Source organism: Sciurus vulgaris (assembly GCF_902686455.1).
Source record: "Sciurus vulgaris genome assembly, chromosome: 8".
Taxonomy (NCBI): Eukaryota; Metazoa; Chordata; class Mammalia; order Rodentia; family Sciuridae; genus Sciurus; species Sciurus vulgaris.
Window position 1 is genome coordinate 5,724,500 of NC_136468.1, and position 27,725 is coordinate 5,752,224.

A 27,725-nucleotide genomic window follows, 5' to 3' on the forward strand; every position below is an offset into this window, starting at 1 on the left:
TGCCCCAGGAGGACTGTGTACATGACCCCCCATCTCAGAGTCCCCCTCTGTCCCCTCATCCTCCTGGCTCCACCTCAGCCTTGCCCACTGGCTGTCCAAGCCACCCAGCCTCGGGGTCTTCTCTGACCAGGGCTGTGTTTGGTCGTTTGCTCCCCTGGACAATCCCTCATCTGCCTCATGTTTATGGGCCAGACCGCCATGCTCCATGATGAGGCCCCACTTCCCTGTCCATCTTTGTCCCCTCCCTAGAGCCGGGTGCTGGCACTTGCTCAGTGCCCCCACCTTCCCGGCAGAGTCCCTGGGCGTTGCAAGGACCCAGGTGAGCAGGACACGGTGGACGAGCTGGTCTTCAGGGGTCCCCGGCGTGACCCTCCCTGGCCCACTGGCGTGACCTGGACTCGGCCTCCTCCCCGCATCTCCAGCAGCAGCTGTGGCTTTCGTGTGCTGAGGCTGCGGTGTGAGGGGAGGCTGCAGGCCCCAGGTCAGTCTCCCCGCGGCCAGCTTTGCGAGCCCGCTCCCGGCCAGCACCTTTTCTGGCGTGGGGCTCGGTCGGCCAGCACCTTTTCTGGCGTGGGGCTCAGTGGCACACAGTGACAGTGAGAGGGACAGGGCGGGGCTGCAGAAGGTCCACCAGCTGCACCACTGCCTGACTGGGCGCTGGTGGCTTCCCCGAGACGAGGAGCAGGCCAGGACGGCCTCGGGCACCTCCCCCAACCCACTTGCTCCTCTTCCAGCCTCCGAGTCCCTCTCTATCCGAGCGTTCACGTCACCACGCTGCTGCATAGGTACTCAGGGTGTCAGGATCGGTGCCACTTGCCTGGCTGTGCCAGCCCTTGAGGTCTAGGCCCCTGTGAAAGCAGGCCTGGCATCCAGGTACACAGGAGGGAGAGCTGAGAAGGCTCCGGGCTCGTCTGTCCATCTGTCCCTCCACACTGCTAGGACTGAGCGGGACTCGAACTCAGGTCTCACCCCCATCCTGACTGGCCACATCACCTTGCTGTATGGTCGTCCTCGGTTCCCTGCATGTGTGTCCCCACTGCGATGAGGGTCCTCCACCTGCCTCTGACGGCTCCCTGCCGCACGCCCACCCACCACTGAAGAACTTCTCATTTTTAAAATGTATCCTCAGCCCCATAGGTGGGTGGAAAGCGGCCAAGCTGAGTACCCTGCAGACAGGTAGTCGGACTTATTCCCATATTAAACAGTCGTAGAAAGAAAAACGTGCTCTGCTCAGGATGAGGTTGGCTTGGGTTCTGTGGTCCTGCAGGTGGACGCCTCTGCCTCGGAAGCCATCAGGAAGGTGTGGGCACTGAGCTGGATGCCACACCTCACGTGCTGACGGCTCTTCAGTTAGGTGGAGAATCTCGGGAGGTTGGACCCTCTGGGGGTTGGTGGTCCCTGGAGGTGGCGTCTCCACAGGGCATCGGGTCCTTCCAGGAGTCACAGGTGCTAAGTTTGGGGAGCCCTCTCGTGGTGGGAGGCCCTCCTGGGGCCCTGGGCCTGAGCAGGCGCTCAGAGCCACCTCCCAGCACGGCTCTGGTGCCCAGAGCGCAGCGGCTCCAAGGGCTCATTCTTGCCCTGCCGAGCCTGGGACAGGTACTTTCCTTTCCTGTGGCTGAACTGCGGAGTGTGGAGTGCTGTGCTCTCCATTGTCCCCAGCTCACAAGGGACTGGACAGCAGCAGACTGGTGACTGCAGGCGAGGTGCTGTGCTGAGTCACACTGGATACAGGCTGTCCTCGTTCCACAGATGAGGAAACCGAGGCAGCCAGGCTGAGGAACTGGCCCAGGTGGCACCACAGGGGGCGCTTGGGTCTGCCTGGCCCCTGGACGGCAGGGCGCGAGCTCCTGCCCCCCCAGCAGGAGCCCTGAACGGTCCTCAGAGGCTGCGAGCTGTGTATCTTGGTGCAGGGTCAGAGTCCGATCGTTTTTCAAACCACGGTGACAATTTTAAGGCCGCGGTGGAGCGAGGCCCTCGGTTGGGGCCTTGTCAGCCTCTCCCTCACCTGTCAGCACGCTCGGTCATTCAGAAGCCACGCAGGTTGCGGGCGAGCTCAGCGGCTCCCAGCACTGGGGGCCCGGCTGCAGCTCCAGGCCCACTCCATCCTGGAGGCTGGGGACTGGTGCTTCCTCCTGAGGCTGCCTGGGCACTTTGGCCTTGAGAAGAACAGACAGGCCCCTGCGAGCAGAGGCCAGAGGAGGCCTGTGGACCGTCTAGGAGGGAGCCGCCTCACTTGGCGCCCTTTCCACTGCCGTCCTCCCTCCTCTCTCGGCCTCCAGGGGCCACTGTGACGTGCTGCCCCGCCTGGGTGGTCCGTCCTGTCAGGTGCCGACCTCCACACGGCTCAGTGGCAGCCTCTGTAGAAGGGCCTGGGACTTTTCTCTGCAGCTCAGTAGGAAGAGATGGTGATGGCAGCCCTGGCCCGGGGCGAGGTCGGTGCCTGGAGCCCAGGTGACCTCCTCCTCTGTCCTTCTGCAGGTGGACAGCCCCTTCAGCTCGGGCAGCCCCTCCAGAGGGCTCTTCTCCAGAGGACCCCAGCCCCGGCCCTCCAGCCCTGTGTCTGCTCCTGTGAGGCCCAAGACCAGCCCCGGCTCTCCCAAGACTGTGTTCCCGTTCTCCTGCCAGGAGTCCCCGCCACGCTCCCCACGCCGCATGAGCTTCAGTGGGATCTTCCGCTCCTCCTCCAAAGAGTCTTCCCCCAACTCCAACCCGTCCACCTCGCCTGGAGGCATCAGGTTTTTCTCCCGCTCCAGAAAAAGTAAGACCTGGATGCCGAGGTTCGGTGGGTGCCGGGCTGCGGGGCCGACGTCACCAGAGCCACTGGGGCTGCCAGGGACGGTCTGGGTGCACGCATGCGTGTCTGCCCCAGCAGTCTTCCTTCAGGACGTGCTCATGCTGGTCGTTTTCCGGGGACACTCACCTTGCGGGGCGGCTGCTCTGGGGTTAGCGGGAAACACCCGAGGCTCACGGTCTGACTTGTGAGGACAGAGGTTGCCTTCAGCCTTCTCTGACTGTGGGGCCGGGGGCTCTGAGGCTTGGCCCGTGTCCGGGGCCAGAAGTCTGTGCTCTGGCTCCCACCCCGTGAGGTCTGATACTGGGGGGCTTTGGACCCGCTTCTTGTGGATCCTGACTTTTTCGGTTTGGTGCTCTGGGAGACAGGGATGGATTTGCTAGAGAAACAGGAAGGAAATGCATGTGTTGGAGAGAGTCCCTTCAACACGGGAGTATGAGTGAACAGAAGGTAGCCTGCTCTCGCTCGAGCGACCTGGGGTGGGCCATCCCTAGTCAGGCATGGATCACAATACAGAAAGTACAAGGTCATTGGCCAGGAGGATGGAGCTGGTCTTCTCCGCCCCTGCGCCTGCTCCTCCTGGGTCCTTCTGCTCACTGAGAACACCGGCGCTTGGACAGGCGTTGCGTGGAGAATGAACTTGCCCCCGAGCGCCAGTGGTGGGGTTCTTCCTCTCGGGTGGCGGCTGCACTCCGAGGACCTGCCGGCGGGAGCCGTACTTGCTGAGCAAGGCTGGCTGGAGCCTCAGTGCTCCACCTTAGGAGGCAGGGAGGAGGGGTCCCCTCTGTCCTCCGCTTGGCAGGCAGCGTGCGGTTTCTAGTGCCCCTGAAGCCACGCGGCAGCTCTGCTGCCTCTTCGCGGACCTCTCTGTGACAGAGGTGTGGGACCCAGGAGGCCTGACGGCCGCTTCTCCAGGTGCACGTGATGGGGAGTTGGCAGGGCGTTCCAAGTACCAGGCCGGGCAGGGAGAGAATGTTCTAGCACTGTGCCACAGTGTGCTAGGGAACATTTACAGCTTCCTGGACAGCACTCTGGAGCCTCACGTGCAGGCGTCCCTTGGCGTCTTTTGCTGGTTCCAGGGCCACCTGCAGACACTGCAATCCGAGGTGCTCAGGCCCCTTTTGTGAAGTAGCAGTGTTTGCACACACCTACGCACGTCCTCCTGTGTACTCCGGGTCACCTCCAGATGACCAAACACCCAACGGAACGTGAGTGCTGTGCAAATAGCGGCTGTGTCACGTAGGGGCCATGACCAGGGCCAGCCATGCGGGCTCGCACAGGTACAGTTAAAGGGTTCCGTGGGGTCCTCGGTTGGTTGGGTCATGGATGGAGCCTGTAGGTGGCGTGTCCTCCTGCACCAACTCTAGGTGTGGGGACAGCAGCCAGGCCCGTCTGCTGGCCTGCTTCTCAGCAGAGGGCACCACAGCAGCTTGGTTCCGACGGACCAGGTGGATTCTCATCCCTGGTCTGCTGCAAGGAAGCGCCACAGGTGGCGGAGGGGTTAAAACAACAGACATGCATTCTCAACAGTTCTGGAGCCACCGGTGGGAGATGGAGGTGTGGGCAGGCCGCCCACCCGCCCTGGTGCTGCTGCCGTCCCCAGCACCCTGAGGCCTGTAGATGCGTCACTCAGAGCTCTGCTCCCACCACCTCGTGGTGTTCTCTGTGTCTCTCCTCTTCTTATAGAAGATGGTACTGGACTAAGGGTGACCCTGCCCCAGTGTGGCATCTGTGGCAGCCCCACATTAAGGTTCAGGGAAGGACATGAAGTTTGCAGCGCTACCCAGTCCGTAGGTTATACGGGAGAGGCCAGGACCTACAATCACCAGTGAGGGGTGTGGACGGCTGGTGGTGGGATGGGTGGCCCGTTAGGTGAGGGACATTTCTAAGGCAGAAAGGCAGGGGAGAGGTTGGTGCTGGAGGTCCGTGGGAGCCTGCAGGCTGACGCCAGGTAGCAGGACAGACAGGCAGGTCTGACCTGCACCCTCACCCCAGCAGTGTGAGCTTCCTGTACGGCGCTGGACTTGGACACTGGGGAAGTAGATGCCATAAGCTGTGCAAGGTTAGTTAGCAAATAACCGTCTGACCACGATGGTTCTCGGACCCCAGGACCCCATCAGGCTGAGAAGCCCCTTGGGCTGGGTGTGGGACCAGAGCAAGCCTGGTCCCCGGGGCAGCTGCTCGTGTTGTTGCCCTTGAGTGACCAGCCCAGCCCTACTCCTGCCTTTCCCCAGAAAAAGGCACCCACGCCGGCCCGACTGCTGAGGAGGTGCAGAGGTCAGGGCTGAACCCAGGGCAGCATGTGGAACCAGCTCCTGGGTCCTCCTCACCGCGAGGGCCCCTGCTCTCCCTCCACCTGGTTTCCAGGAGGGCAGGGTGTGTGGCTTGCTTGGGAGGTAGACAGCTTATCTGCTTTTCCAAGGCTTGGAAATCTACCCTTGGATCAAAGCACCCAGAGAAGGTACTGCTCCCCACTGCCCGGGATTGATCTCACAAAACCGAGCCTGCCGTCAACTGAGATGGAGGTGCTCACAGGTACCGGCCGCGTGACACCCGCCATGCCTATTGCAGGGAGGTCATGAAGACATTGTCCATTACCAGCCTGGTCCTGTCTGGTCCTGAGACCAAGAACAGCTGTGCTGATCAGCCGGTCTGTTTTTGTCTGGAGCGGACACTAGTCAGGAAGCGGCTCAGTTTCCTGTCTGTGCTCCTGCAAGGAGGCTGGGACCCACAGTTGCGAGAAAGGCTCTCGGGCTGCACCACGCCTTGGGTCTGAGTACGTCTCTGGTCTCCATCCTCTCAGCTTTACCTCCTCCTGCTTGAACAGGGACAGCAATTTGCGGTCAGGATTTGGGTATTTAGAGAATTGAAAAAAAAGAACTGAATGCTCAGGACCCAGGGAAGGAAGCCCAGGGCCCAAGGGCTTCCACAGCAAGCATGTGGGCGCTCCCATTCCATCCAGAAAGTTCCCAGCCTTTGTGTCTCTCCACCCTGTGACCTAAATCTCCTTGGCAAATGTGGAACCTCAGGCCCACATTTAACAGGCCCCAGGTGACACTGATAGAAGGCTTGGTCAACCTGTGTTGATAAAGGTTAGGGAAGGGAAGAGGCAAGAGAGTTCAGATCGTTTCAGGAGGGAGAACGAGAAGGGGAAAGCAGGCAATCCGACCTTCAGACACTCTAAGAACAAGAACAGGACTCCAGATGGAGACCACCGTGCCAGACTCCACACTTGCTTGGGGCCAGCAGGTCCCTAGGCTGCCTGGTGTTCTCTGCCCAGGGAAGAGAACCCCCCTTGAATCCAGCGGGTCTCGTCGCCTGGGGGCTGCCTCTAGAGAGGTCACCTTCCCCAACGCTAACCTCTGGGCCACAGTCTAGCTGCAAGTGGGCTCATGGCCAGCCCGGGTTGTCACCAGCTCTTCCAGCCAAGGTGAACGACCCCAGCAAATCAGGACCTCAGCTTTCTGCCTGTTCCTCGAACACAGTGGCCAGTAAACGGCAGCCAGGGGACGGAATCTTCTTGTAAATAGAGCTTCGTGGGGGAGAATTGAAGACCCTGGTCATCCTAGCTGGAGCAGACCCCTCACATCAGGCAGACCGACTAGAGGAGAAGCCAGGTTTCTCGACACCGGCATTCACGTGCCCGTGGCCACACCAGGATGCCGGGTTCTCAGAGGCAGCTTTGAACTCCAGCTCAGGCAGCATCGTCCACAGAGATGCGGCTTCTAGAGGAGACAGGCAGAGTGAGAGCGCTTGGGGCTGGGGGGGGGGGGGGGGACAGGCCTGGCAGGTGACACAGGAGGGTGGTGGCTTCCTCTGGACCCCTCCCCTCCTCCAGGGGCTGAAACATGTCCCTGTTGACCTTCGCTCTCCCTGGCAGAGCAGGGCAGGCACCTTTTGTCCTGGTAGATCTGCGTCCTGCTTGGAGGCAGATGGAGGGAGGGCAGAGAGCTGTTCTGGACCTGCTGCTTCCTTGTCTCCAGCGCAGCCACCCTGGTTTTCTGGGAGGCACATTCTGGTCCCCGGTTTGTCCAACAGAACCACACCCAGTGCTTGTCCCCTCCATGACCCCTTGCCCACGGCCAGAGCAGAGTGGAGCAGCTGAGCCGGAGACCATGTGGCCACAAAGTGGAGGGCTTGTCTGACTGGCCCTGCTCTGCTGCCTACAGATTTCTAAGTGACTGTGTGCGGCAGAAGTTTCCAGAACGGTGGACCTTTATCTTCAGGGTGATCTTGGAGAGCTTAGAGATGAGGAAAGGAAACACTCATCAGTACGCTCATGAAGTGCACATAAGAAGATCAGTTTTTCAAAAAGCTAAACTAATCTTGCACAGTCGGTAAGGCAGGACCTCCAGAGAGGCTTAGTTTCCTGCTTTTAAACTTTGCTCTCTAACCACTGATAACAATTATGAATGAGGCTCGGCATGTCCTATGTGGTTGTTGGTCATAATTCTTCCAATCTTCAGAGCAACCCTTGAAGTGTAAGATGTTGACCACAGTAGAACTGAGGCACAGAGGGGTTAAGTTGTTAACCAAAGGCCACACAGCTAGCAAGTAGTGGGGACAGCATTTGAACTCAGAGGCCTAACTCCCAGATCACTTTTAACCCTGGTGCTGAGACTCTGCTTGAAGGCACTTCTATGTTTCAGCTTTATGATGGTGTGAAAGCCATACACATTCAGTAGAAACCATACTTAGAATTTTGCATGTTGATCTCTTCCTGGGCTGGTGATGTGTGTCCAGTCCTCTCCTGTGAGGTGAACAGTGGCAGCAGGCCAGAGCTCCCAGGCAGCCGCGCGTCAGGACAGAAACCAGAAGCACTCCACGCGTGGGGGCTGCCTAGTGCGGGCGTGTGTTGGGTAGGTGTGCTAAATGCCTTCTCAACTTGTCATGTTTTCAATTTGCAAAGGACTTCCTGGGATGCGCCGCATGGTAAGGTGAAGAGCATCTGTCTATTTTCTGGTTTCCGTGTCCAAGGGGAGGAACTTGGTTTCCTTCAAGATCGTTGTCTTAGTGCCCAGAATGGCGGCACTAGAAGGCACTCAGGACATCCTTCAGATTAACTCATCAGTGGCTTAACCGGCTCTTCAGTGTTTTTAAAAATCTGGCCAATGGTTCTTGTGAATACGAGACCTTGGCTGTTCTGACGAGGTTTGCGTGGGTCACGGAAGCCTGACTAAACTCAGAAACAATAAAAAGGAAAGAGAAAATAAAATTGACGTCTCGAGATAATTGACATTTCGCGCAGGCTCCCGCTGCACAAGACGAGACATGAAGAGATCCAGGAGCAAAACAGGAGCTGAACCAGAAGCGGGTGAGGAGTTGGGGCGGGACCAACAGCATTCCTCACACACAAGCACACACAGCCGGGCTCACCCGACGGCCTGACGTAGGGCCTTCTGGAAGAGACAACCTGAGCATGTCGCACCTCTGGAGGGGCCTCGCTGCCCTGTTCAGAGGCAGACAGGGTGGCGTGAGCAGACCTTGGGCCTCTGGCTCGCAGCAGGGCACAAGCAGGGGGCCGAGAAGTTCCCGAGCTCCTCCCTCCAGGCCAGCCCTGGCTTCACCCCGCCGCCCTGTGCGGAGTTTGGGGCGCTGCAGGTCCAAAACGCCAGCAGGCCTTGGCAAGGCACACCCCTGGCTGGTGCGAGTGATGTGAGTCTCCTCGGAGAATACCAGGAACCTACAGAAGGAGCGCTTTTAGCTGCAAGCAAAATGTAACGGCCTGGGTAGAACGAGCCGGGGGAGGTCGTGCAGGAGTGAGCTCGCTTTCTCCGCCTACCAGCCCTGCCACCTGTACATGCTGGGCAGGTGACGTGCTTGCACCTGGGCTTACTTGTCACAGTGGCGAGCTCTGGGATTGGCGCCTCTGACACTGCTTGAATCTTAAGTCAAGGAGCCTGTGGTCACAGTGGTCTAGAAAGGAGCCCCTGCTGTTCGGGCCTCACGATGCTTTCTGCTGAAGGAAGGTCCCTTTACTGGCGGACTAGAAGTAAAACCCCCTTCCGTGCTGGCAGACGCCCGCTTCAGTGCCAAGTAGAAGTCTTGGAACCTGAGCCAGGGCCTCCTGGAGACTGGCCAGTGTGTCACATCTGCTGGTCATGGGTCGGTCCACAAGAAGACCTGTGAGTGCTCAGAGCCTCACTCCTCCGTGGCCAATGGGGGGACGAACCTGGCCTCCATGGTCACCTGCAGGGCCTGTGTACACTCTGGAGCCGGCCCATGTGAGGTTTGCTGTATGTCAGCCCAGGGCCCGGCTGTCATGGCAGGTTCCAAGGCTGGACATCCTCAGCCCACGTGGCCGACGTTGCCTTCTTGGGCCACACGTGAGGTTCCCAGGGCTGTGCACACATACCACGGGCTTGAACCTCCGACGCTGGTGCTCTCGGTCAGTGCTGGAACCAAGGTATCCGGGAGCATGCTCTGAAGGCCTCGCTTCTGGTGGACACCTAACTTCAATCAGGGCTTCTGTCATCCGGTGGCCTCTCCCCTGAGTACATGCTGCTTCTCTTTCCTCAGAAGGGCCCCAGGCACATGAGCATGAGAGCCCAGCCTATTCTGAGGGGGCTTAGGCCTTACGCCTCCCACAACCCTGTCTCCAAATAAGGTTGTAGGAGGGTGTGTGTGTGAGGGTCACTGTCCAACCCAGTGCTGGGCACAGCCACACCCGAGGCCCCCTGCTCCGTGACCTTACTTGACCCATCTGTCCTCCTGGGCGTGAGGGCTGTTCTCATGCCTTCCTCCTAGGTTCATTTCTTGTCTCTCTCTCTCTCTCTTTTTTTTTTTTTTGCGGTGCTGGGGTTTGAACCCAGGGCCTTGTACTTACAAGGCAAGCACTCTACCAACTGAGCTGTATCCCCGGCCCTCGTGTTTCTCTTAAATGCTGCAAGGCCTGGTGGGAAATTACTCCCCCAACACCACCAGCCCAGCCTGTAGTGATATACTAGCCAACTGCTGGCCACAGTGGGGACCACAGCCCCTCTGCAGAGCTTTGCAGGGTCTGGGGGCCGACGGAAGGTCGGAATACCCTCCCACTCTAGGCTTGGTCTTCAGGGTGGGACTGGATTGGACCAGCCAGCCCAGGACTGGAGGGAAGGGCAGGGCTTCAAGCCGAGGCCCTCAGGTACAGGCTGACAGAGGGAGGGAGCCCGCCTGGAGTGTCCAGACTGTCCCTGCAGGAAAGTGGAGAAGTGGCATATTGCAGGTGCAGGCAGCAGCAGAGGCCATGTCTGCATGGACAGTGCTGTGGGCATCTGCCGCCACTGGTTCTTGTGATCTCACAAGGAGGATTTCATCCAGTCGCATGCAGTTCCCAGTGGCACATGGTCTCAGGCAGGAGCGAATGTGGGGAGTGAGAACGAGAGGGGTGTGCAGGCTGCGCCCGGCCTGCCTTCCTGGGCGTGACCCTCAGAGTGGGCTCTCAGGGATTTGAATGTTTTGTCCCTGTTCTGTTCTCCTGCTTCCTCTGAAGTGGTTAATTACCCCTTAGCCTTCAGCCAACTTCCTGCCTGAGGGTCCTGATGACTTAGTCACATGAGTGGTCGCGACATGGGTTCACTGGTGAAGGAGGGTCCTGGAGACCTGGTCACAAGGGATGTTGGTAATGTGGTCTGGAACTGGTAGTTCCCCTAAGGAATTATAATTTAACTGTGGCTGGGGAGGTCCTGACACATGGGCCCCATTTCCCTGAAGCTTGTCTCTTGCGATAAGGTTCTCCATGTTTTCGACCAATAGTTCCCTTCAGGAGCTGTAATTATCTATGTGGTGGGAAAGGCTGGACATTTTGGCTTCCATTTTCCAGATGCTGGCCTCTCAATTTTGCGGCTTGTGGACTTTTCTTCTCTCTCTCTCTTTTTTTTTTTTTTTTTTTTTTTTTTTGTGGTGGGGATACTGGAGATTGAACCCAGGGAAGATTTACCACAAAACTATTTATTTTTTATTTTTAGGCAGGGTCTTGCTTAGTTGCTGAGGATCCCACTTAATGCTGAGGTTGACCTTAAACTTATCATCTCCTGCCTCAGCCTCCCCGTCCGCTGAGATCAGAGCTATGCGCCTCCACACACCCACCTGGCTCACGGGTTCTTTTTTGGGTGTGTCTGACGTCTTCCTGCACATTACTGCCCTTCCTTGTCCTCCCAATGACTGAGTAGCCCACCTAGTAGCCTCCCTAGAGTCACACTGGATCCCGAACCTCCTTGATGGGGAGAATCCACGAACTGATCCAGGCTGAGGCTGCTGTCCCTCTCGGGAGCCGCGGCCTGTGGACGTGCACATCAACCACCCACTGTATATTCTTGCTCTGCAGCCCTCTGCACCCGCACCCGCCCAGGCTGGAGCCAGCCCCGCTGCCGTCCACTCCGACGCTCATTCTTTCCCCGCCCATTAGTAGCCAGTGATGCTGGCAGGAGGGTGTCGCCTAAGCTCAGTCTCTGAGGACTTTCTCCAGGAGACCCACCTCCACCTGGAAGTAAATCAGCTCAGGGGTAGGAGTCCTTAGAGTCCACGCTTTGTGCCACAGCCAGAGTGACAGGTGCTCTGTCAGCCCGTGCTGCCCGTCCATGAAGGTGGTTTCCCGTGCCTCAGAGCCAGACCCTCCTCTTCCAGTCGTGTGCCCTGCCTGGCTCTCATGTCACCTGCCGTTAGCTTCTGTTATCCTGGTGTGCTCTCTGTGCCCTTGTCAAGGGCCTTGTCAAGTTCTTCGTGGGCACCAGCAGGCTGGGAAATGAGTGTACACACTTTAATTTTCTTGCACATGATTTTGAAACTCAGCAAGATTCATGGACACAGAGTTGATGGGCTGCTCCCCTTGACAGAGAGTTAAGTCAATTCCCTCGACCAGTGTCACCTTCCATGTGAGTCATTTTAACTTAGAAAACCCAGTTCTCACTTCCCCAGACTGGGAAGGATCCCCCTCTCTTCTTTCATGGGCTCAAGGTTTCCTCTCCAGGCCCCTTCCTGACCCCTCCCCACACCCAATGAGAGAACAAAGTGAGCATCCTGTTCAAATGTTTGTATCCCTGATGGAACCAAAGACCTGTGCTCTGACTTCATCCCCAAGAGTGATCTTCTCATTGCGACGCTGGCTATTTGCAGGCCAGGGGCTCAGCCTCTGGATGACCAGTCAGCTCCTGCATGCCTGCTCCTGGTTACTTCTCCTGGAGAGGAGTCCTGGAGCCTGACCAGGTGGCTAGGCAAATGGTCAGCACCCATGTGGTGAGCCTGGTTTCACAGGTGTCACGGCTGAGCACAGGGAAGAATGGGGTGTGACCCCCCACACTCACTCCTTGGAGGTGTGGTGAGCTCTGTGCCTGTCAAGAGCCAGTTTGCACCAGAAACCAGGGAAACTCCTCAGGAAACCAGGCACTCTGGGCACATAGTCTGGGCAATTTACTCTTCCTTCAACAGGAAGGATCAGCAATTCCTTGCTCTTTGAGAACTGCCCCCAGACCATAATATGCTCTTGGTGAGGGGCCTTCTGTTCTCTTTAAGGTGAGAGTTTCTTTTTGCAGAAAAATCTCTTTGGGCAACTAATGTTAGCCTATCTAAAAAGTCAAGAGAAATGCTGAAGCACGGTAATGAAGCTTCTTTCTTACTAACTGCAAATTCGTTTTAAAAATTGGGGGTAAGGAAGTGAGGAAACGTACCTGTGCCGTGGAAAATCAGCTGTGAGAGTACCGGGCTCGCAACCGGCCTCCTCATCCTGGCCACAAGGCTCCCGACTTGCTTGTTTGCCCTGCGTGTTTGAGGGTCCATCTGCTGTGAGTCTCCCCGCCCAGGCCACAGGGTCGGGATAGCCAGTGGTCATTCTCCTCACCCTCCTAGTGTGGTGCCGAGTGCAAAATATTTTAGTAGAGAATATTTTTCCGACTTGAATCCTTCTTCCTTTGCAAGACGTGTCATAAGTAAAAAGCCCAGTGCCAGTGAGGACGTGAGAGGACACACTGGCCACCCCAGAGGAGCCACACAAGCTGAGTGATTGGCCTGTTCAGTGCATAGCGAAGCCATGAATGATGCCAGTGCCCTGAAGCCAGTGAGGGCTCTGTCCCTTTTTGTCACACCCTGGATGACTGTGTAACCTGGGATGAGCTTCAGAAGAGTGGCCCGTGAGGCCCGAGCTCCTGACCACTAGGGACCCAGTGGGGTTCTGGCCTTAGCTCTGGAGGCTCCCCTGATCCTGGGAGTTTCCTTTCTGAGGTGGCTTCTTCCTGAATAGTGGGACAGTGCATCCCAGCAGGGACAGTGAGGGGAGGTCTCCGGCAGCGGCTGTCTCTGTGCTTTTGCTGACTTGTAGTCCTGGTGCCCGCGGCTGAGGACCAGCCTTCCCAGCACAGCCCACGGTCTCCTGTTGGCGTAAGAGTCTGAGCAGCCACGTGCTGCTAGCTTTTCCTTGAGTGGCTTTGGCTCAGGGGCTCAGTCTGTGGCCAGCAGAGACCCCACACAGATAGGACCGCTCCGCTGCTTCTCCTGGACGGGAGCCCGGGCATCCAGGTTGCCTGACACCCGTCTGCTCAGGTGGGAGGTCAGGTGCTAATGATGTCTGGCAGCAGCTGCTCTGACTCACCTGTCCTCAGACAGTCAGCTGAAGCCTGACTTGGAAGGAGTCCAGGGGAAGCCACCCAAGGGCGGCGGGTCCTGAGACACCTTCCGACACCGGGGCAGGAGCAGGGGCCAGTTTCCAGAAGGCGAGCCAGCCTTCCCCGCTCCCTCCCAGCAGCAGCTCTTGCTCCGGGATATCCAGCCACCTGTGGGAGCTTCTCCTGGTAGCAGGGCTTCCTGTCTCTGCGGGTGCGGCCCCTCCTCAGGGGCCTTCTGGCCCTGCCGGCTTCGGCCTGACCCCATCTTGGCATCCCTCCTGTGCCCTGACAACAGAAGGCCACTCACCTCAGACCCGGGAGGGGACACTGGAGTATGAAGTCAGTCATGAGAGGCGTAGCTCTCAGCTCCTCGGCCACCTCAGTCCACATGTGGACACTGGCTGTGGAGGAACGAAGGCTGGGCTTTGTGATCAGAGACTGCAGCCGGTTTCCCAGTCCTGCTGTCTTAGCGCCTGGTCTTCTCCATCCCCACTCACCAGGAGGAGCCTTTGCTAACCATGCCTCTGCACCAAGGTTTCTCCAGTCCTTGCTTCAGAGCTCGCCTGTCACCTTGCAAAGAACAAATGAGGTCTTCAGCATGCCAGGGACCTCGAGTGAGTCTTGACCTTGACCTGTCTGGCCTTGACTTCAAGCCTCCTGGTCAGTCCTGGACCCTGGTTTTCTGTCCAGTGCTTCCAGACATGTTGCTGGGCACCTCGGTGCTAATTCACCTACCGTGTTTGACCACGGCTGTCCCTCTGGACCTTTGCCAAGGACTTCCACTTTGGATTGGCTGCTGCGTCTTGATGGGTAGACTCTTGGACTGTTCCCACCTTGCTTGCTGCTTATGCCCTACCTGTACTTTCTGTAGGATTCCAACACCCTCCTGTCACTAAGCCCCGTGCTGCCAGTGCTGAACAGTGTAGTAGGAAAGCTTTTAGGAAGGCTGGCTCTGAGCAGAGAACACCGCCACTTTGTCAGGGCAACAGCCAGGATTGCCCTGGGCAGCAAGCGTGTGGCAGGAAGAGCTCAAGGGGAGCAGGAGAGAAGGTAGTGTTGGCAACCAGAGCCACGAGAGAAGGTGGGATCCTGCAGAGACCATTCCAGAACCACTGAGGCCCGACCAGTCTGTTAAAGGTAGAGTAAAGGGGCCCAGAACTGGTTAGTTCTACATCCCATCTCTCGTCTTTTAAAATTTGCCCTGCAGTGTATGGACTAACCTGCTGACTCCTAGGTTGTGTTACCCAGACCCCTGGATCACCCCTGAAGGACCCAGGTTCCTATGGTTCCAGCCGAGGTGGCCCTGGGCATGGTGGGCACCATAAGGGCCTTCCAGGAGCCTGGCCCTCATGCTGGAGAGGCCGAACCAGCCAGAGTGAGGTGGGTGAGTAGCCAGGGCTCTCCATTCAGCAAGAGCTGGAACTGGGGGCAGGTGGGGCAGAAGAAGCTACGAAGCATCGAGTGGCTCTGATATGAGCAGCTGACTTATCAGAGATATTGTCCAAAAGACGAGTTATACTGTATTAGTCCACCTAAGTAGGTAATGACACAGTCTCAAAGACTGCGGAAGTCTGGACAAAAAGAGGTCACGGATCTGAAGGTTCAGGGTGGAGGTGTTAACCTCTAGTGATGCCCTCTTCCTGACAGAGTTCTGAGGTGGTACAGGCACCATATGGCAAGAGACGGGAGCAAACACGTGTCCACACATGTGTCCTCTGGTCCCTCCCAAGGAGGCCACCGGAATTCACTCACGGGGTCGCACCCCGTGACCTAACCTCATTTAATCAGTTCCCAGAGGCTCCCCCTCTAAGCACCAGGCTCAGATCGCATTTCTACCCTCCTAAAACCTCACAATGGGGTTTAAGTGGCAGCACAGCCCTGGGAGGGTGGAGGGGATCAGGGCACACACCTCTACCTAAACTAGAACAAGTTCATCTGCACTATCGGGCTCCGAGTCAAACTTGTTCAGTACTCCGAATTGAGTCTGCCATGGAAGAGAGAGGAAATAATTAAAATACATATTGAGAGACACGGTGAAATTCATCGGTTCTCTCACTCCAATGAAACCCATGATTCCTTACAACTTCTTCCCTTCAGCATCTTCTCAGTGATAGAAACATTAGAGCCAGTGCTTCCTGGCTCAGAGAGCAGAGGCCTGGGTACTCGCCATCCGCTGGCCTGTGGTGTCTGAGGATCCAGGATCTGGGTCCTGGGCGTGGTTGAGCAGGGTCTCTGGCTCTGGGCTCTTGGGGGCGCAGTCATCTCAAGGCTGGGCTGGGGAGGATCCACTTTCCACATCACTGTGTGGCTGTGGCAGAGGACTTCTTGACATGGGGAGCTCTCAGAGCCAGCAAGGAAAAGGACAGAAGAGAGCCGACAAGTCAGGAGTCTCCATCTTTCTTATGACGCAGTCCTAGAAGCCAGGTGTCCCCATTTTACCTGTCTTCTAATCATCAGTGAAGTTTCTTCTTCTAACACGGAGGTGGAGGACTGGGGGGAGCTGCCTTAGAAGGAGCCAGCCACCCCAGGCCCGAGGCTCTCAAGGCACAGGAGAGGAAGGCCCTGCTGCCTAGCTTCCCCCAGCCTTGTCAGACTCCTTCCAGAACGCTCACCGTGCTCCGGCCACTGTGGGACCCACCTTCTGCCTTAACTCACCTCTGAGACTTGGTGTCCACCAAGGGGAGGGCAGAGGGGAAGGAAGAGGGTCTAGAGACATCAGCCCATCCTGGCCTGGAACTTGAGATCCTGCACCATGGGCCACCAAGGCACAGCAAGGATTTCCTCCTCACCCTCAAGTCACCTTGCCCACCTCTTTGGAAGATCTAGAAGATCTAGAAAGGGGCTTCACCCTTTGTTGAGGAGAACTGACATGATTTCTATGAGCCTTGCTGTTGCGTGGGTGCTTGATAGGGTCAAACAGGTTGTGTTCCCTTATCCCTAGGACATCTCACAATTTGAGAGGATCCTGGGTCTCCTGAGTGACAGGCAAGGCGCTGGGTGTTAGGGCCTAGAAGTCTGGGGGAAGTTGGCTGCCCATGGAGAAGGCTTGACCACATAATAGGTGAGCTGTGAATCATGAGGAAGCTGGGCAGACGATGTCCTTCTCCTTCCTGACTCTTATGGACTGACCTACCTATAATTCCTTTCTAGAACCTTCTAGAAGGGTCCTGTGGGCCAATGAGCACACCTCCTGAGCTTCCCCACTCTCTTTTTTTCTTCCCAGCTTGCCATCCATCGGCGTGGACACTCATTTCACTGCAGCTTCTTCTGCCCCACCTCCCCCTGATCTCGGGTCTGAATCCTTGTCCCAGGCTCTGCCTTCTGTAGGAAAATGTCTGGGAAGAAAATGGAGGCGGTAGAGTAAGGAGAATCCATGGGCTGCGGCACTTGGTTGTGGCTTTGCTGTCAGAGGAGAGAAACTGAGCCTTAACTCACTCTCGCCCAGAGCAGATCCAAGACAGAAAAATGGGTCTACAGAAAGGTTGTGGGTCATGATTCACACCACGGAGTGGCTTGTCACAGAATCAATAAGCAGCCAGGGCTCCCCAGTGAGTGTGCGTGTCAGTAGACCGCGGCCGGCCGTGCTCACCCGACAGCACTACTGTCGCACGCGTCGGCAGGAGTTTGCCCTCTCGGGTTCTGGAGGCTGGAAGTCTGAGATCAAGGCTGGGGTGTAGCGCGGGGTACTGGTTCCTCCGAGGCTGCGAGGGACAGTCTGCTCCAGGCTTCTAACTCCTGGTGGTTCCCAGGTGCTTCTTGGCTCGGAGGCCCACAGCCCAGTCTGGCCTTCATCTTCATGTGGCTTTCTCCCTGTGCGTGTCTGCATCCAGACTTCCCTCTTCAAAACAACACCAGCCGTTGGGCCGTGGGGCCCACCTTACTGTAGTACAGTCTCATCTCAGTTCATTACATTTCCAGTGCAGGCAGAAGTCGAGTCCACTGTTCCCAGATGTCCATGAACTTGGGATCCTCTGACATCTTTGGTGGTGACCTGCAGTAGTGTCAGGAGGAAGCAGGTTATCCCAGGCCACGTCCTACAGTGACCTGAACTGCTTAAGACTTTGGCCCTGTGGGGTTTTTATCAGAGCCTTAACAGATCCCAGACTCCCGCTTTCCCCACCTGCATGTCTTGTCCAATATCCCTTCCTGCTAACCCTCTTTGACCCCTTTTAAAGGAGACGGCACGTCCCCTGCGACCACATCCAGGATGTTGAGTGAATCTGGCTTTGGCCTCGCTGCCTGCCTGCACCACCCTCCCACCTACCATTGCTGACTCCGCAGTTTCTCCTTTCACAAGAGTCCTCCTGCAAGTTCCTCCCCAGCCCCGTTAGGAGGAAATGGATTGTGGTAAATGCTCTTCACTGCCATAAGCAAAGTTGGAAGAACAAGGACCTTAGCCATGCAGCCAGCTGCTCCCGATCTTCATGCGGAGCCAAGAGCAATGGCACCTCTACACTTCAGGACCTGGGGAGGGCTGCGTGTTCTTTGTGGTATTCTGTTGTGCTGCTCCTCACAGGGTCCAGAAAAGGAGACGAGATGGAGTCTGAAATTGCTGTTTATTACAGTTTCTGCGGGAACTTTAATACCCCTGAGAGCTCTCTTCCCAAGAGATGCTCAACACAATTATGAGGCACCCATCCCCATTGGGAGTCACCTAATGCAGCCACAGGGCCGTCCTCAACATGGGGTCAGTAGGACAGGACTACAAGGCCAAGATAGGAACGGAGGTCGAGTTATCAGCTGGGCTAGTGGGCAGTGAGGCAAGATAGTTTGTCTCAGGAACTGTCAGGTAGATTTTTAACACACACATTCCATTTAACCCTCACAGTGTCAGTTATGAGTTGAATTGTGCTGCACTTTGGGTCTTGAATGTCCCCCAAAGGCCCATGTTTGGAGATTTGGTCCTTAACCTGTAGTGCTCTTGGGAGGTGAGCCTTTAAGAGGTGGAGCCTAGTAGGAGGCATTAGGTCATTGGGGGTGTGTCTTAGGAAGGGATGCCAATCTCTTCCTCTCCCTCCCTCTGTGCTTCCCAACCAGCATGAGGAGAGCAGCTTGCCACCATCATGGCTTCCTCTCCACAGGCCCCAAACAACAGGCTAACCAACCATAGACTGAAACCTGCAAAACTGTGAACCACAGTTTTAACCCTCCTCGTAAGTTGATTATCTCAGGTATTGTGTTACGGTAATAGAAAACCATCTAACACAATTGTGTCCCCCCCAAAAAAACAGTATGCTGAAGTCCTAACCCCCAGTACTTCCGAACATGATCTCTTTTGGAAATAGGGTCATTGTAGATGTAATCATTTCAGATGAGGTCATTGAGCCCCTAGCCCAATGTGACCAGTGTCATTAAGAGAAGCCCATGTGATGACAGAGACACACATAAATGCCACATGAACACAGAGGCAGGGATTAGAGACACAGGTGCAAGCCACGGGATGCAAGACAGCCAGCAGCACCCAAGGCTGGAGGAGGCATGGGACGGCTCCCTGCAGATTTCAGAGGAAGTACCCTGCCCACACTTTGAGACCTGCAGCCTCCAAGATGGAGAGGGAATTTCTGTTTGAGTGTGAGTGTGTGTAAATATGTACAAACTGGCTTGCACTACTGTCAACTAACTACACCCCCTCCCTCTCCTGGGCACATTCCTAGCTGGCTCTTTCCTGCCTGCTGCAGCAAGTCATCTGCTGCCTGGGGGGACGGGGCGGTGGCCAAGCTGCCCTATGCTGCCCCCAGCTGCCCTGCACAGAGCCTTCTTCTCGTCTTCTCTCCGCCTGTGCTGGACCCCCGCCCCTGTCACCAGTCCTTCCTGCCTGCCAACGTGGTGGCAGACCTGACAACCCGCTGATGGCGGCCCTCCCCTGCTCACACCGGAGCCTGGGGTCACTCAGGTGCCGCCCTGAGCGTGCGCTGGGTGCCTCTCTTCAGCCTTGGATCCCGTTCCCACACCAGCGACTGTTCAGGGTGAAGTAAGAGGTAGCTTGGCGGGGCTGGGTTGGTGGCTCAGTGGTGGAGCACTTGCCTGGCATGTGTGAGGCACTGGGTTTGAGTCTCAGCACCACATAAAATAAATTAATAAAATAAAGGTCCATCAACAGCTAAAAAAAAAAAAAAAAAAAAAAAAAGAAGTTGTCTGGGAATTTAAGGAAAATGTGCCTCCCCCAACAGAGGCCCAAGGAGAAACCCTGTCCCTCCTGTGACTGTGCCACGGAAAGCGGGGAGGGAGTCCCCTGTGAGGCTTGCACCACTCACTCCAGCCGCCGCCTGTGCTTGCTGGGGCTTTGACAGGAAGCCCTTGGTGTCTAGTCCCTTCACAGCCCTGTGTTTGTTTTGCCTGCCATCCTCACAGCAGCTCGCCCCAGCTGAGCCAGGGACGGGTGCGCTGGTTACCCAATGGCAGTCAGTCACGGCATAGCTGAATGACCGATCTAGAACCTTCCAGCGGGCAGCAGGGCACGGTGCACAGACTAATTGCCCCCAGGCTTCGAAGGGCAGGAAAACAGGGCGAAAGTTCAGGGAGTGGACCGCGTGCTCCTTTGTACAGAAAGGTGGGAGAGTCTGCTCTGATAAGGAGACGGGCCAGGGAAACAGTGCTGCAGAGGCCGGAGGCAGGGGAGATGGCGAGGGCCCTGCAGAAGTCAGCACCCAGCTTTGTAAGAACCCTACGCAGGTAGACTTACTTAGGCAAGCTTCTGGCAAAGTCTGCTCTAGTCTGAGTCCCGCCTTCTGTGCATTCACTTCCTCTGGTCGCCTCTGTTCCGCCCTGTATAAGTCCCCATGTGGTCTGAGATGAAGAGGGAGAGGCGCCCCCGGCCACCTCGACCAGGGTGTAGAACCTTCTATTGGAAGATACAGATGTTCAGGCTCCGCAGTCAAGACAAGATGGTCTTAATCTCTGCCCCTTCCCACCCTTATGTTCTGAACTTTTCTGATTTCACTCAGAATCGTGTGGCGAGAGATCCAGTCTGGGTTCCCCTCTCTGGGAACAGCCTACAGGCTGAGCGAATTTCTGGAGTTTTTCTGGCTTTGTGGCCGAGTGACCACTAGGGGGTGACATAGTCCCATGTGCTGGCCTCATACAGGTGGCAGGGTAGTCCTGCCCAGCCAAGAGAAGCAGAACCACCCTGGCCTAGGTTTTCTCCAGCGTGGGAACGCTCACCTTCACATGCACCTTCCAGTCAGAGTGATGTCACAGGCAGACCAGCAGGCTGCACACCTGGCCAGGCCTTTGCAGGGAAGTCACCTAACATTGAAGTCATCTGCTCAGTCCCATGAGAACCGGCTCCCGCTGGGACGGGGGATGCAACAATGGGCAAGCTCGCCCCTGCCCTAGTGAGGATCCTGTTCTGGGCGTAGACGGGAGGTGGGTGCCATAGGCACAGAAATGTTCTGTGGTCCTGGGAGCTATGAAGGTAAAGGGACAGGGTCGCAGGGGGCTGCTTATGCAGGAAGGTCAGCAGAGGCCTCCGATGGGGGCACATTTGGGCAGGGACGGGTGGAGCCAGGGAGGGTCCAGATGGACTCTGCAATGTGGTGCGCCCAGGAGAGGGAGTGGCAGTACAAGTGTTCTCTGAGACGTGTCCCCTGGGCCTTCAGGGACTGGGTCACAGTGTGTCCATCAGCTTTTACTGCTGTGCAAGAAAATCAACTTAGAGGAAAGGTTTATTTTGGCTTAAGGTTTTAGTCCCTGATTGCCCGGTTCCATTCTGGGGCCATTGTGAGGCAGAACATCATGGCGGATGGCATGTGCCAGAGAAAGCCACTCACGTCCCAGGGGACGAGAGAGAGAGAGAGAGAGAGAGAGAGAGAGAGAGAGAGAGAGGAAAGGTCCAGGGACAACACATGCCCTTCAAAGGCACAACCCTGGTGTCCCACCTTTCCCAATTAGGCCCAGCCTCCAAGAGCTTCCACCCTGGAGACTGATCCTTCAACACGGGAGCCTTCGGGGGAGTCTTCAGATCCAAACTACACACAGAGTGCCGAGAACCAAGTGGGCCGGAGAGGGCTGCCGGTGGGTGGAGCCCTGCAGGTGGAGGCCGAGATTCCAGGTTTTCATTGAGTCCCTCAAGGGAATGGCTTGTGCTTTGGAGGAATTAGTCTGGCTGCTGTGCAGAGAAGAGATGGAAGTGGAGGACCAGCCAGGGAATCCCTGAGATCAACCCGGATGTGATCGTGATGGTCTGCAGCCTCTTTGGAGGCTGCCTTCCAGTCCTGCCTTCTCTGGAAAGACTTGCCTGGCTTTACTTGCCTGGAGCAATCTGCTGGAGCCCTGAAAAGCAACTGTTATCTGAAGCGTCTTTGCAGCCTGTGTTCTCTGGAGATGAGCTTCTTTCTGCTGCCTTCTTGCCTCTTTGTAAGTCACGCGTTGACCTTTCTGTGCTCCCACTTTCTGAGCTCCTCCGTGCACAGCTCCTTGTCCCTCTGGGACTAGTCGGTGGTTGGGGGGTGCAGTGATGGCATCCCACGTGGAGAGAACGCTGGTACCTCTGGGCTGAGGGTGCATCTGAACAAGAGTGGAAAGCTACTGTAACTCACAGGCAGAGGCTGACTTGTCACGCTGCAGAGGGCCAAGCTGTCCTGGGGACCTTGAACCTCCCCCTTCTGCCCTCTTCCCTCTGTGGGCTCCTGGGTCCCAGGGCCCAAGTTCCTTTCTCCTTTTTCCTCTTCCAGCAGATCAGAAGGGTTCTGGCAGAGTGTCTGGAACCTCACCGTCTTGCTCTGGTGGCTCTTGGGGAGTGAGACTAGGTGGCTTTGGCCAGTGCTCCTGCCCCCCACGTGGAGCAACGAACGGCATCTTGTCTTACTGGGCAGCAATCCACACCCAGTGGCTGCTACTGACAGAATCGGCCCCTCTGGGCATTGGGACGGTATCTTTGCCCTACTAGGGGGAAAAAAAAAAGAAGAATGAAAGATCACTGACCTGGGCAGCCCCCTCCTCTGATTATGCGGAAGGTGACCTTAGGCCATGCTATTTGGTAGGACCAGCAAAAGCAGAATGTGAAGGGTGAGCGGCCAGGGAAGGCAGCCCCCACCCTGGGCGTGGAGAGGAGGCCCCGGGCTCATCACAGCAGAGGGGTCAGGCCTTTTCCCGGCCGCCTGAGGAAACCCTCGCTGCAGGTCCAACACATCACGTTGACTGCAGGTATCTACCCGCGCTCTTCCCCCCTGTGCTCCTAGCGTGCCTTATGGACCCCCACAGGTGACTTCCTGGCATTGGTGGAGGGGTGATTGCAGCTTGGAAAATACCCCCCTCCCCAGAAAGCCAGAGAAGCTTGGGGAGAGTCTGGACTGCCTGCCAGGCTGCCTGGTCAGGGCGCAGGAGACTGGGCGGAGGGAGCTTTGGTATGGGCCGAGCTGCACAGGGTAGACGTTCCAAGACCAGCTCGTGGCCACGGCTGAGGTCATGCGTACTTTGAACCTCCAAAAGGATTTTCATTTCTTTGCAGTTAAATTAGGACACTGAGTCCACCGGGAGAGAGCAGCCCTGGGGCAGGGCAGCTGCCACCGCCCACCCTCCTCTTCTGTACTTGGCTCTTCCTCCTCTGAGGGGCTGCCATGAGAACCCTTTGAAATTCCAACAAGCTTTCCAGAGGAGTTTATTTAACTTGTAAAACTTTGGGTCCTTTCACACATTTCAGTCAGCCTTGGATCACAGACAGCCCTTCCTTTATAGCCCAGCAACTGGAGTTTATTTTTCAAATAAAAGTCTGTTTTCCCATAAAACGCCAAAGGTTTTGTGCTGTGTGTGAAGAATGAACTTGAGCCTTTAAGACTTTAATTTGGAGTCTCCAAGTCTTCAATTTACATGCCAAGGGCTTCCCGGGGCTGAAGATCTCCTGCCCCGGCTTGCCCCACAGAACAAACCGGGCCTGGGACAGCTTGTGTGGATAAACAGGGCCCATCGCGCCTAAGTGTAGAGTAGGACCAAGAAGGACGGGCAGGCGGGGAGCACAGCCTCTGGCCCGGCGGGAGCAGGCCCGGCACTCTGCAGAGCGCGCTCATCGTGCTCTCGAGGACGGCCATCTGCTTCGCAGGCCGCCCAGGGTCCACCGGCAGTGAGCTGAAAGCAGACGCAGCTTACTGCCTGGACCACAGGGTAGCAATTAGGAGGTTCTGTGGGTAGGAAGGTGAGAGCTGGCAAGAGCCTGGGAGGCAACCGGGGATTAGTGACCAGAGCCCTCTGCCCCCAGGGGGAGGTGGAGAGAGGGCAGTGAGGGGCAGCGAGGCATCCTGTGGGCATGGAAACACAAGTCACATGTGGTCTTTCCTGAGGAACGGGACCCCTGAGCGGGGCCTGGGCATTGCTGGAGACAGCAGTTCACCCTGTGCAGGGGAAGAGCAAGGGGTGGACGTGAGGAGAAGCACAGGAACACTGGGGCCCGGGTTAGGTGTGAGCTCAGGGCCTGGGCCACAGAGGCATCTGTCCGGGGCGCCCCAGCACGGCGACCAGGAGCCTTCCCCTCCACCCCACGGCAGCAGAGTGGTCACGGGACGCTGGTGGCACCTGTATGAAGAGGAGACCTGGGTTGTCCGGAGGGCGGCCCAGCCTCCACCTCCTGCCTCTGCAGTTGGAGCTTTGGTGAAGGCTGCAGAGCAGGCCAGAGCTTCGCCACAGCGGCTTCCCCTGGCTTTCAGAGGCGGCAGCAGGGCCCAAGGGCTGGTGCTGACGCTAGAGGGGCAGAGCCCAGTGGGACTGCAGGCGACACCAGGCCATCACGGGCCTTCCTGAGAGCCGGCAGGAGGAGCCTGAGGAGAGGGAAAGGGAGAGGAGGCAGGGAAGGGCCTGGGAGAGCTGGGGAAGCTTGTTCCCTCCACCTCCCAAGGAGACCTCTTGGGAGGCAACAGGGAAGCCCTTCCAAGAAGTGAGATGGGGTGCGCTGAGCAGGGCTTCCCTGGAGCCCCTCCTCCCGCAGCCCCACTTGCCAGCCCCCTCACCGGTCCTCTGCCTTCCAGGTCTGATTTCTTTCCCTTCACATGTTTTCTTCTTACGTGAACCAGCTCATTTGGGGGTGGCCCCCACTGCCTTGATGAAGGATGGTACCCGGAAACTGAGGGGAACACACGGAGACCCCACCCCAAGGCTAGAGGCCCCCGGGGCCAAGGCTGAAGAGCTGAGTTCCTGCCACGGGTAGGAATGAATGCGGAGGACTTCCCTGGGTGCCAGGGTCGCCACTCCTGCCAGTGAGGCCAGTGACCTCGGGCAGGGGCCTCTTGGCATACTCAGGTGACGAATCAGTGATACCAAAGAAAGTGGGGTCATGTGAACCTGGAGGGGGACTGGGGGCTGCAGGGGGCGGCAGGCCTCTGGAGCCACCTGGCTGCTTGGTGTCAATGCTGCCCTGCTTGGGGCAGGGGTCCTACCTTTCTCTGTGGGTCAAGAAGTAATCGGGCTTCGGGGGCCACGCGGTCTGTAACCTCAGCCACAGGCGAGGCAGATGGCTGGGCAGAGCTGCTCCTAAGTCTTTCCTTCGGAAGAGGGGGCCACTGGGCAGTATTCGCCGACTCCTGGTTTTAAGACGTAAATCTGACAGTGTCGTCCCCAGTGTGACCCCAGAGCCTCCCAACAGGCAGCACTTCAGATCCCTTCTTGCCACAACCCACAAGGGCCTGCCGGGCTGGCCTTGGCTGGCTCCGATTTAACTTGGGTGTGACCTGCCCATCTGGCATCCTGCACTCCTGGTCTCCAAGATGTAGAACAGTCTCCAGGCCCCCTGCTCCAAACAACCTTGTGCCAGGAGGGAGCTGTGCCTCTCGGACTCCAGACTCCTTCAGGAATGGGCCATTCCCCAGCTCTGCACGTGCAGCCGACAACAGCCCTCAGCCCCCCTCCAGGGTCCTGCCCCTGGAGCCAGCACCCAATAGCTGGCCAGCGAGTGGGCAGGACTGGCCTCTTGCCCCCACCAGGACAGCCATGGAGCATCATCCTGGCCAAGAACTCTCACAGGAACTCATGGATCTGGTGCCTGCCTTCAGCTCTACCCAGTCCTGCCTCCTTCCTTCCTCATGGCAGATGTTGGTCTGGAGAGTGCCCTCTAACACGTGACCTGCACACTAATTTCCATCTGTGTCTGCCTTTAGGAATCTGCAAACACCCTTCCTCCAGGTGACCACAGGGGTCGCCCCTTCACTTCAGGTCTCTGCTCCACTGTGCCAACATCTGAGTGGCCATAGGAGGGAAGGGGGTGGGGGTGAGCCAGACCCTGAAGACAGGGAGGAACTGGTTGGTGTGGGGAGGGGGCCTGCATGTGGGACACGGAGAAGGCAGACCTGGAGGCAGGAATAGGGGTAGGTGCCAGCAGGAGCCCAGCCCTCCACTCGGCTGTGCGCAGCATCTTGGACCAACAGCTCAGTGTCCCCAGATATTGCCAGAAAACAGAGTTACCGTGAGTTTTGCCCGGTGCCCAGCAAAACAAGATCTGCTTTGGCTGGCCCAGGTCCACAGGTAAAGCAGCTGAGAGGCTGCCCCCCCCCAACCCTGGCACAGCCAACCTCATGCCCTGGCCCCTGGGCTTGCGGGCTGCAGCTGGAGCCTTCTGGATCAGGGCAGCTGGCTAGGTCTGAATCCTGGGGCCGAGCAGACTTCTGAAAAATGTGACTCATCCTGCCTGTCCGCAAAGAAAGGAAAAGTATGTGTGGCATCTGAGTTTCCTGAAAAGTTCAGCCAAGGCATGGCAAGTTCTGTGACCTGACACCCAGTGTGGGCCTGGGAGGGCGCCCTCTGGTGGCTGCCATGCACGTGTCCCCGGAGGGATCTTGGGTCCATGCCCGTTCCAGCAGGACTGTGAGTGCTGGGCAATTATTATCATTTGGGGAAAGCCAAGGAAAATTTTCCAGAGGAGTCGCTTTCCCATGGCAGATTGTAGAGTCCACTAGTCCTCCGTGCGCCTGCTGGGGCGACGGTCACGCCACACAAGACAGTGAAAGATGCGTCAATGAACATTGCGCCTTGTCCAGGCCGCTTTATTTCTTAATTTCTTTTTAAAATAGCATTTTATTGGGACAATTCAAACTTACTAAAAAATAAATATTAGTACAGAGAGTTTTCAGATACTCTTCTCCCAGATTCCCCAAAGCCAGCATCTTTCCACATGTGCTTATGTCTTCTCTCTCTCTCTCCCCCCATCTCCCTCCTCCCCGTCTCCCTCTCCCTCTCCGTCCCACCTCCTCTCCCTCTCTAGTGTGTTTATATGAACTCTGGACCACTAAGAGTAAGTTGCAGACATAATGTCCCTTTATCTCTAAATACTTCAGTGTCTATTTCATAGAAACAGGGTCATTCTAACCAGAGTGTAATTATCACAACCAGGAAGTTACTGTTAGTGCAATGTTCTTGGCTAAGCTTCAGCCTGGGTTTGCGTTTTGCAAACCGCCTCAATGACATCTTTTCAGAGGAGCACGTCCATGGTCCCTTCTCTTCAGTCTCTGGAGCAGCTCCTCAGTCCCTCTGGCCGTGACCTTAGCATTTGCCAAGGGAGCACAGGCCAGCTGTTGCATGTTCCGCCCTCTGCCCAGGGCTTGCTGCACTTCCTCCTGATCAGACTGAGGGTTAGCTGTTTAGCAGGCAGGCCCTGTGCTGTGCCCGCGGGCTGCCTGTGCATCACATCAGGGAGCACGTGACTCCACGGGGCACCTTCCTGGCAGTGTGAGCACTGGTCACTTGGTTGGGGGGTCTGCCCCAGCATGGCTCTCCCCCTTAGTCAAGACTGGCTTTTCTCTGAGGTCCCTTGGTGTTCCTGGGAGGGGGGCTGCTTTGGAATTCCATAATATCCCATCCTCCTCCAGCTCTGGCTTGCAGGTCTCAGCATCAATCCATGATTCTAGCCTGAATTTTCAGTGTGGCGGTTACTAACAGGCAGATTTCTAATTTTATTCCCTAATTCTTTGTTGGCTGGTCAGAAGGAATTTTATTTCCAGGAAGGGCTTTTCCATTTCTCCCACTCATGTGCGTCTGGGCTCGTGGCTTTGTGTTTTATTCAATGGGTTATAATTTTCCATTATTATATTTTGAAGCTCCAGTTGTCCTCCACTTGGCCAGCAGGAGCCTCAGGCTGGTCCCTGTGTCCTTCACCTGTCCCCACCATGCTGTGAGCAAGACCTGATTTTCTGGCTCCTCTGACAAGTCCCCTGCTCCAGCCCTAGAACTCGCCATTGCTCCACAGGGCCTCCACTCTAGTGGCTAATAGTGTTTGGAAACAAAACCTCTGTGCTGCGTGTGCTCCTTGCTCTCGGAGCATTGCTGCTCCAAGGCCCTCTCAGCAGACAACTGGAGAAAAGTTAGTGAATAGGAGAGTAGATGAACAAGATAAAGAGGGCGCAGCTGCACAGAGCCACACCACGCAGCTGTGAAGAACCTGGTAC

The 27,725-nt window shown here is 56.9% G+C and overlaps 1 protein-coding gene across 4 annotated transcripts in view; it reads left to right on the forward strand.

Annotated features, from left to right (window-relative positions):
• PRKAG2 (protein kinase AMP-activated non-catalytic subunit gamma 2) overlaps positions 1-27,725 on the forward strand; it is a 263,046-nt gene that overhangs the window by 76,378 nt on the left and 158,943 nt on the right. For all 4 annotated transcript variants that reach the window (XM_079151049.1, XM_079151047.1, XM_079151046.1 and 1 more), the window contains exon 3: positions 2,479-2,758. In XM_079151049.1, the coding sequence (XP_079007175.1) occupies positions 2,479-2,758 (280 nt within the window). The remainder of the gene's footprint in view (positions 1-2,478; positions 2,759-27,725) is intronic.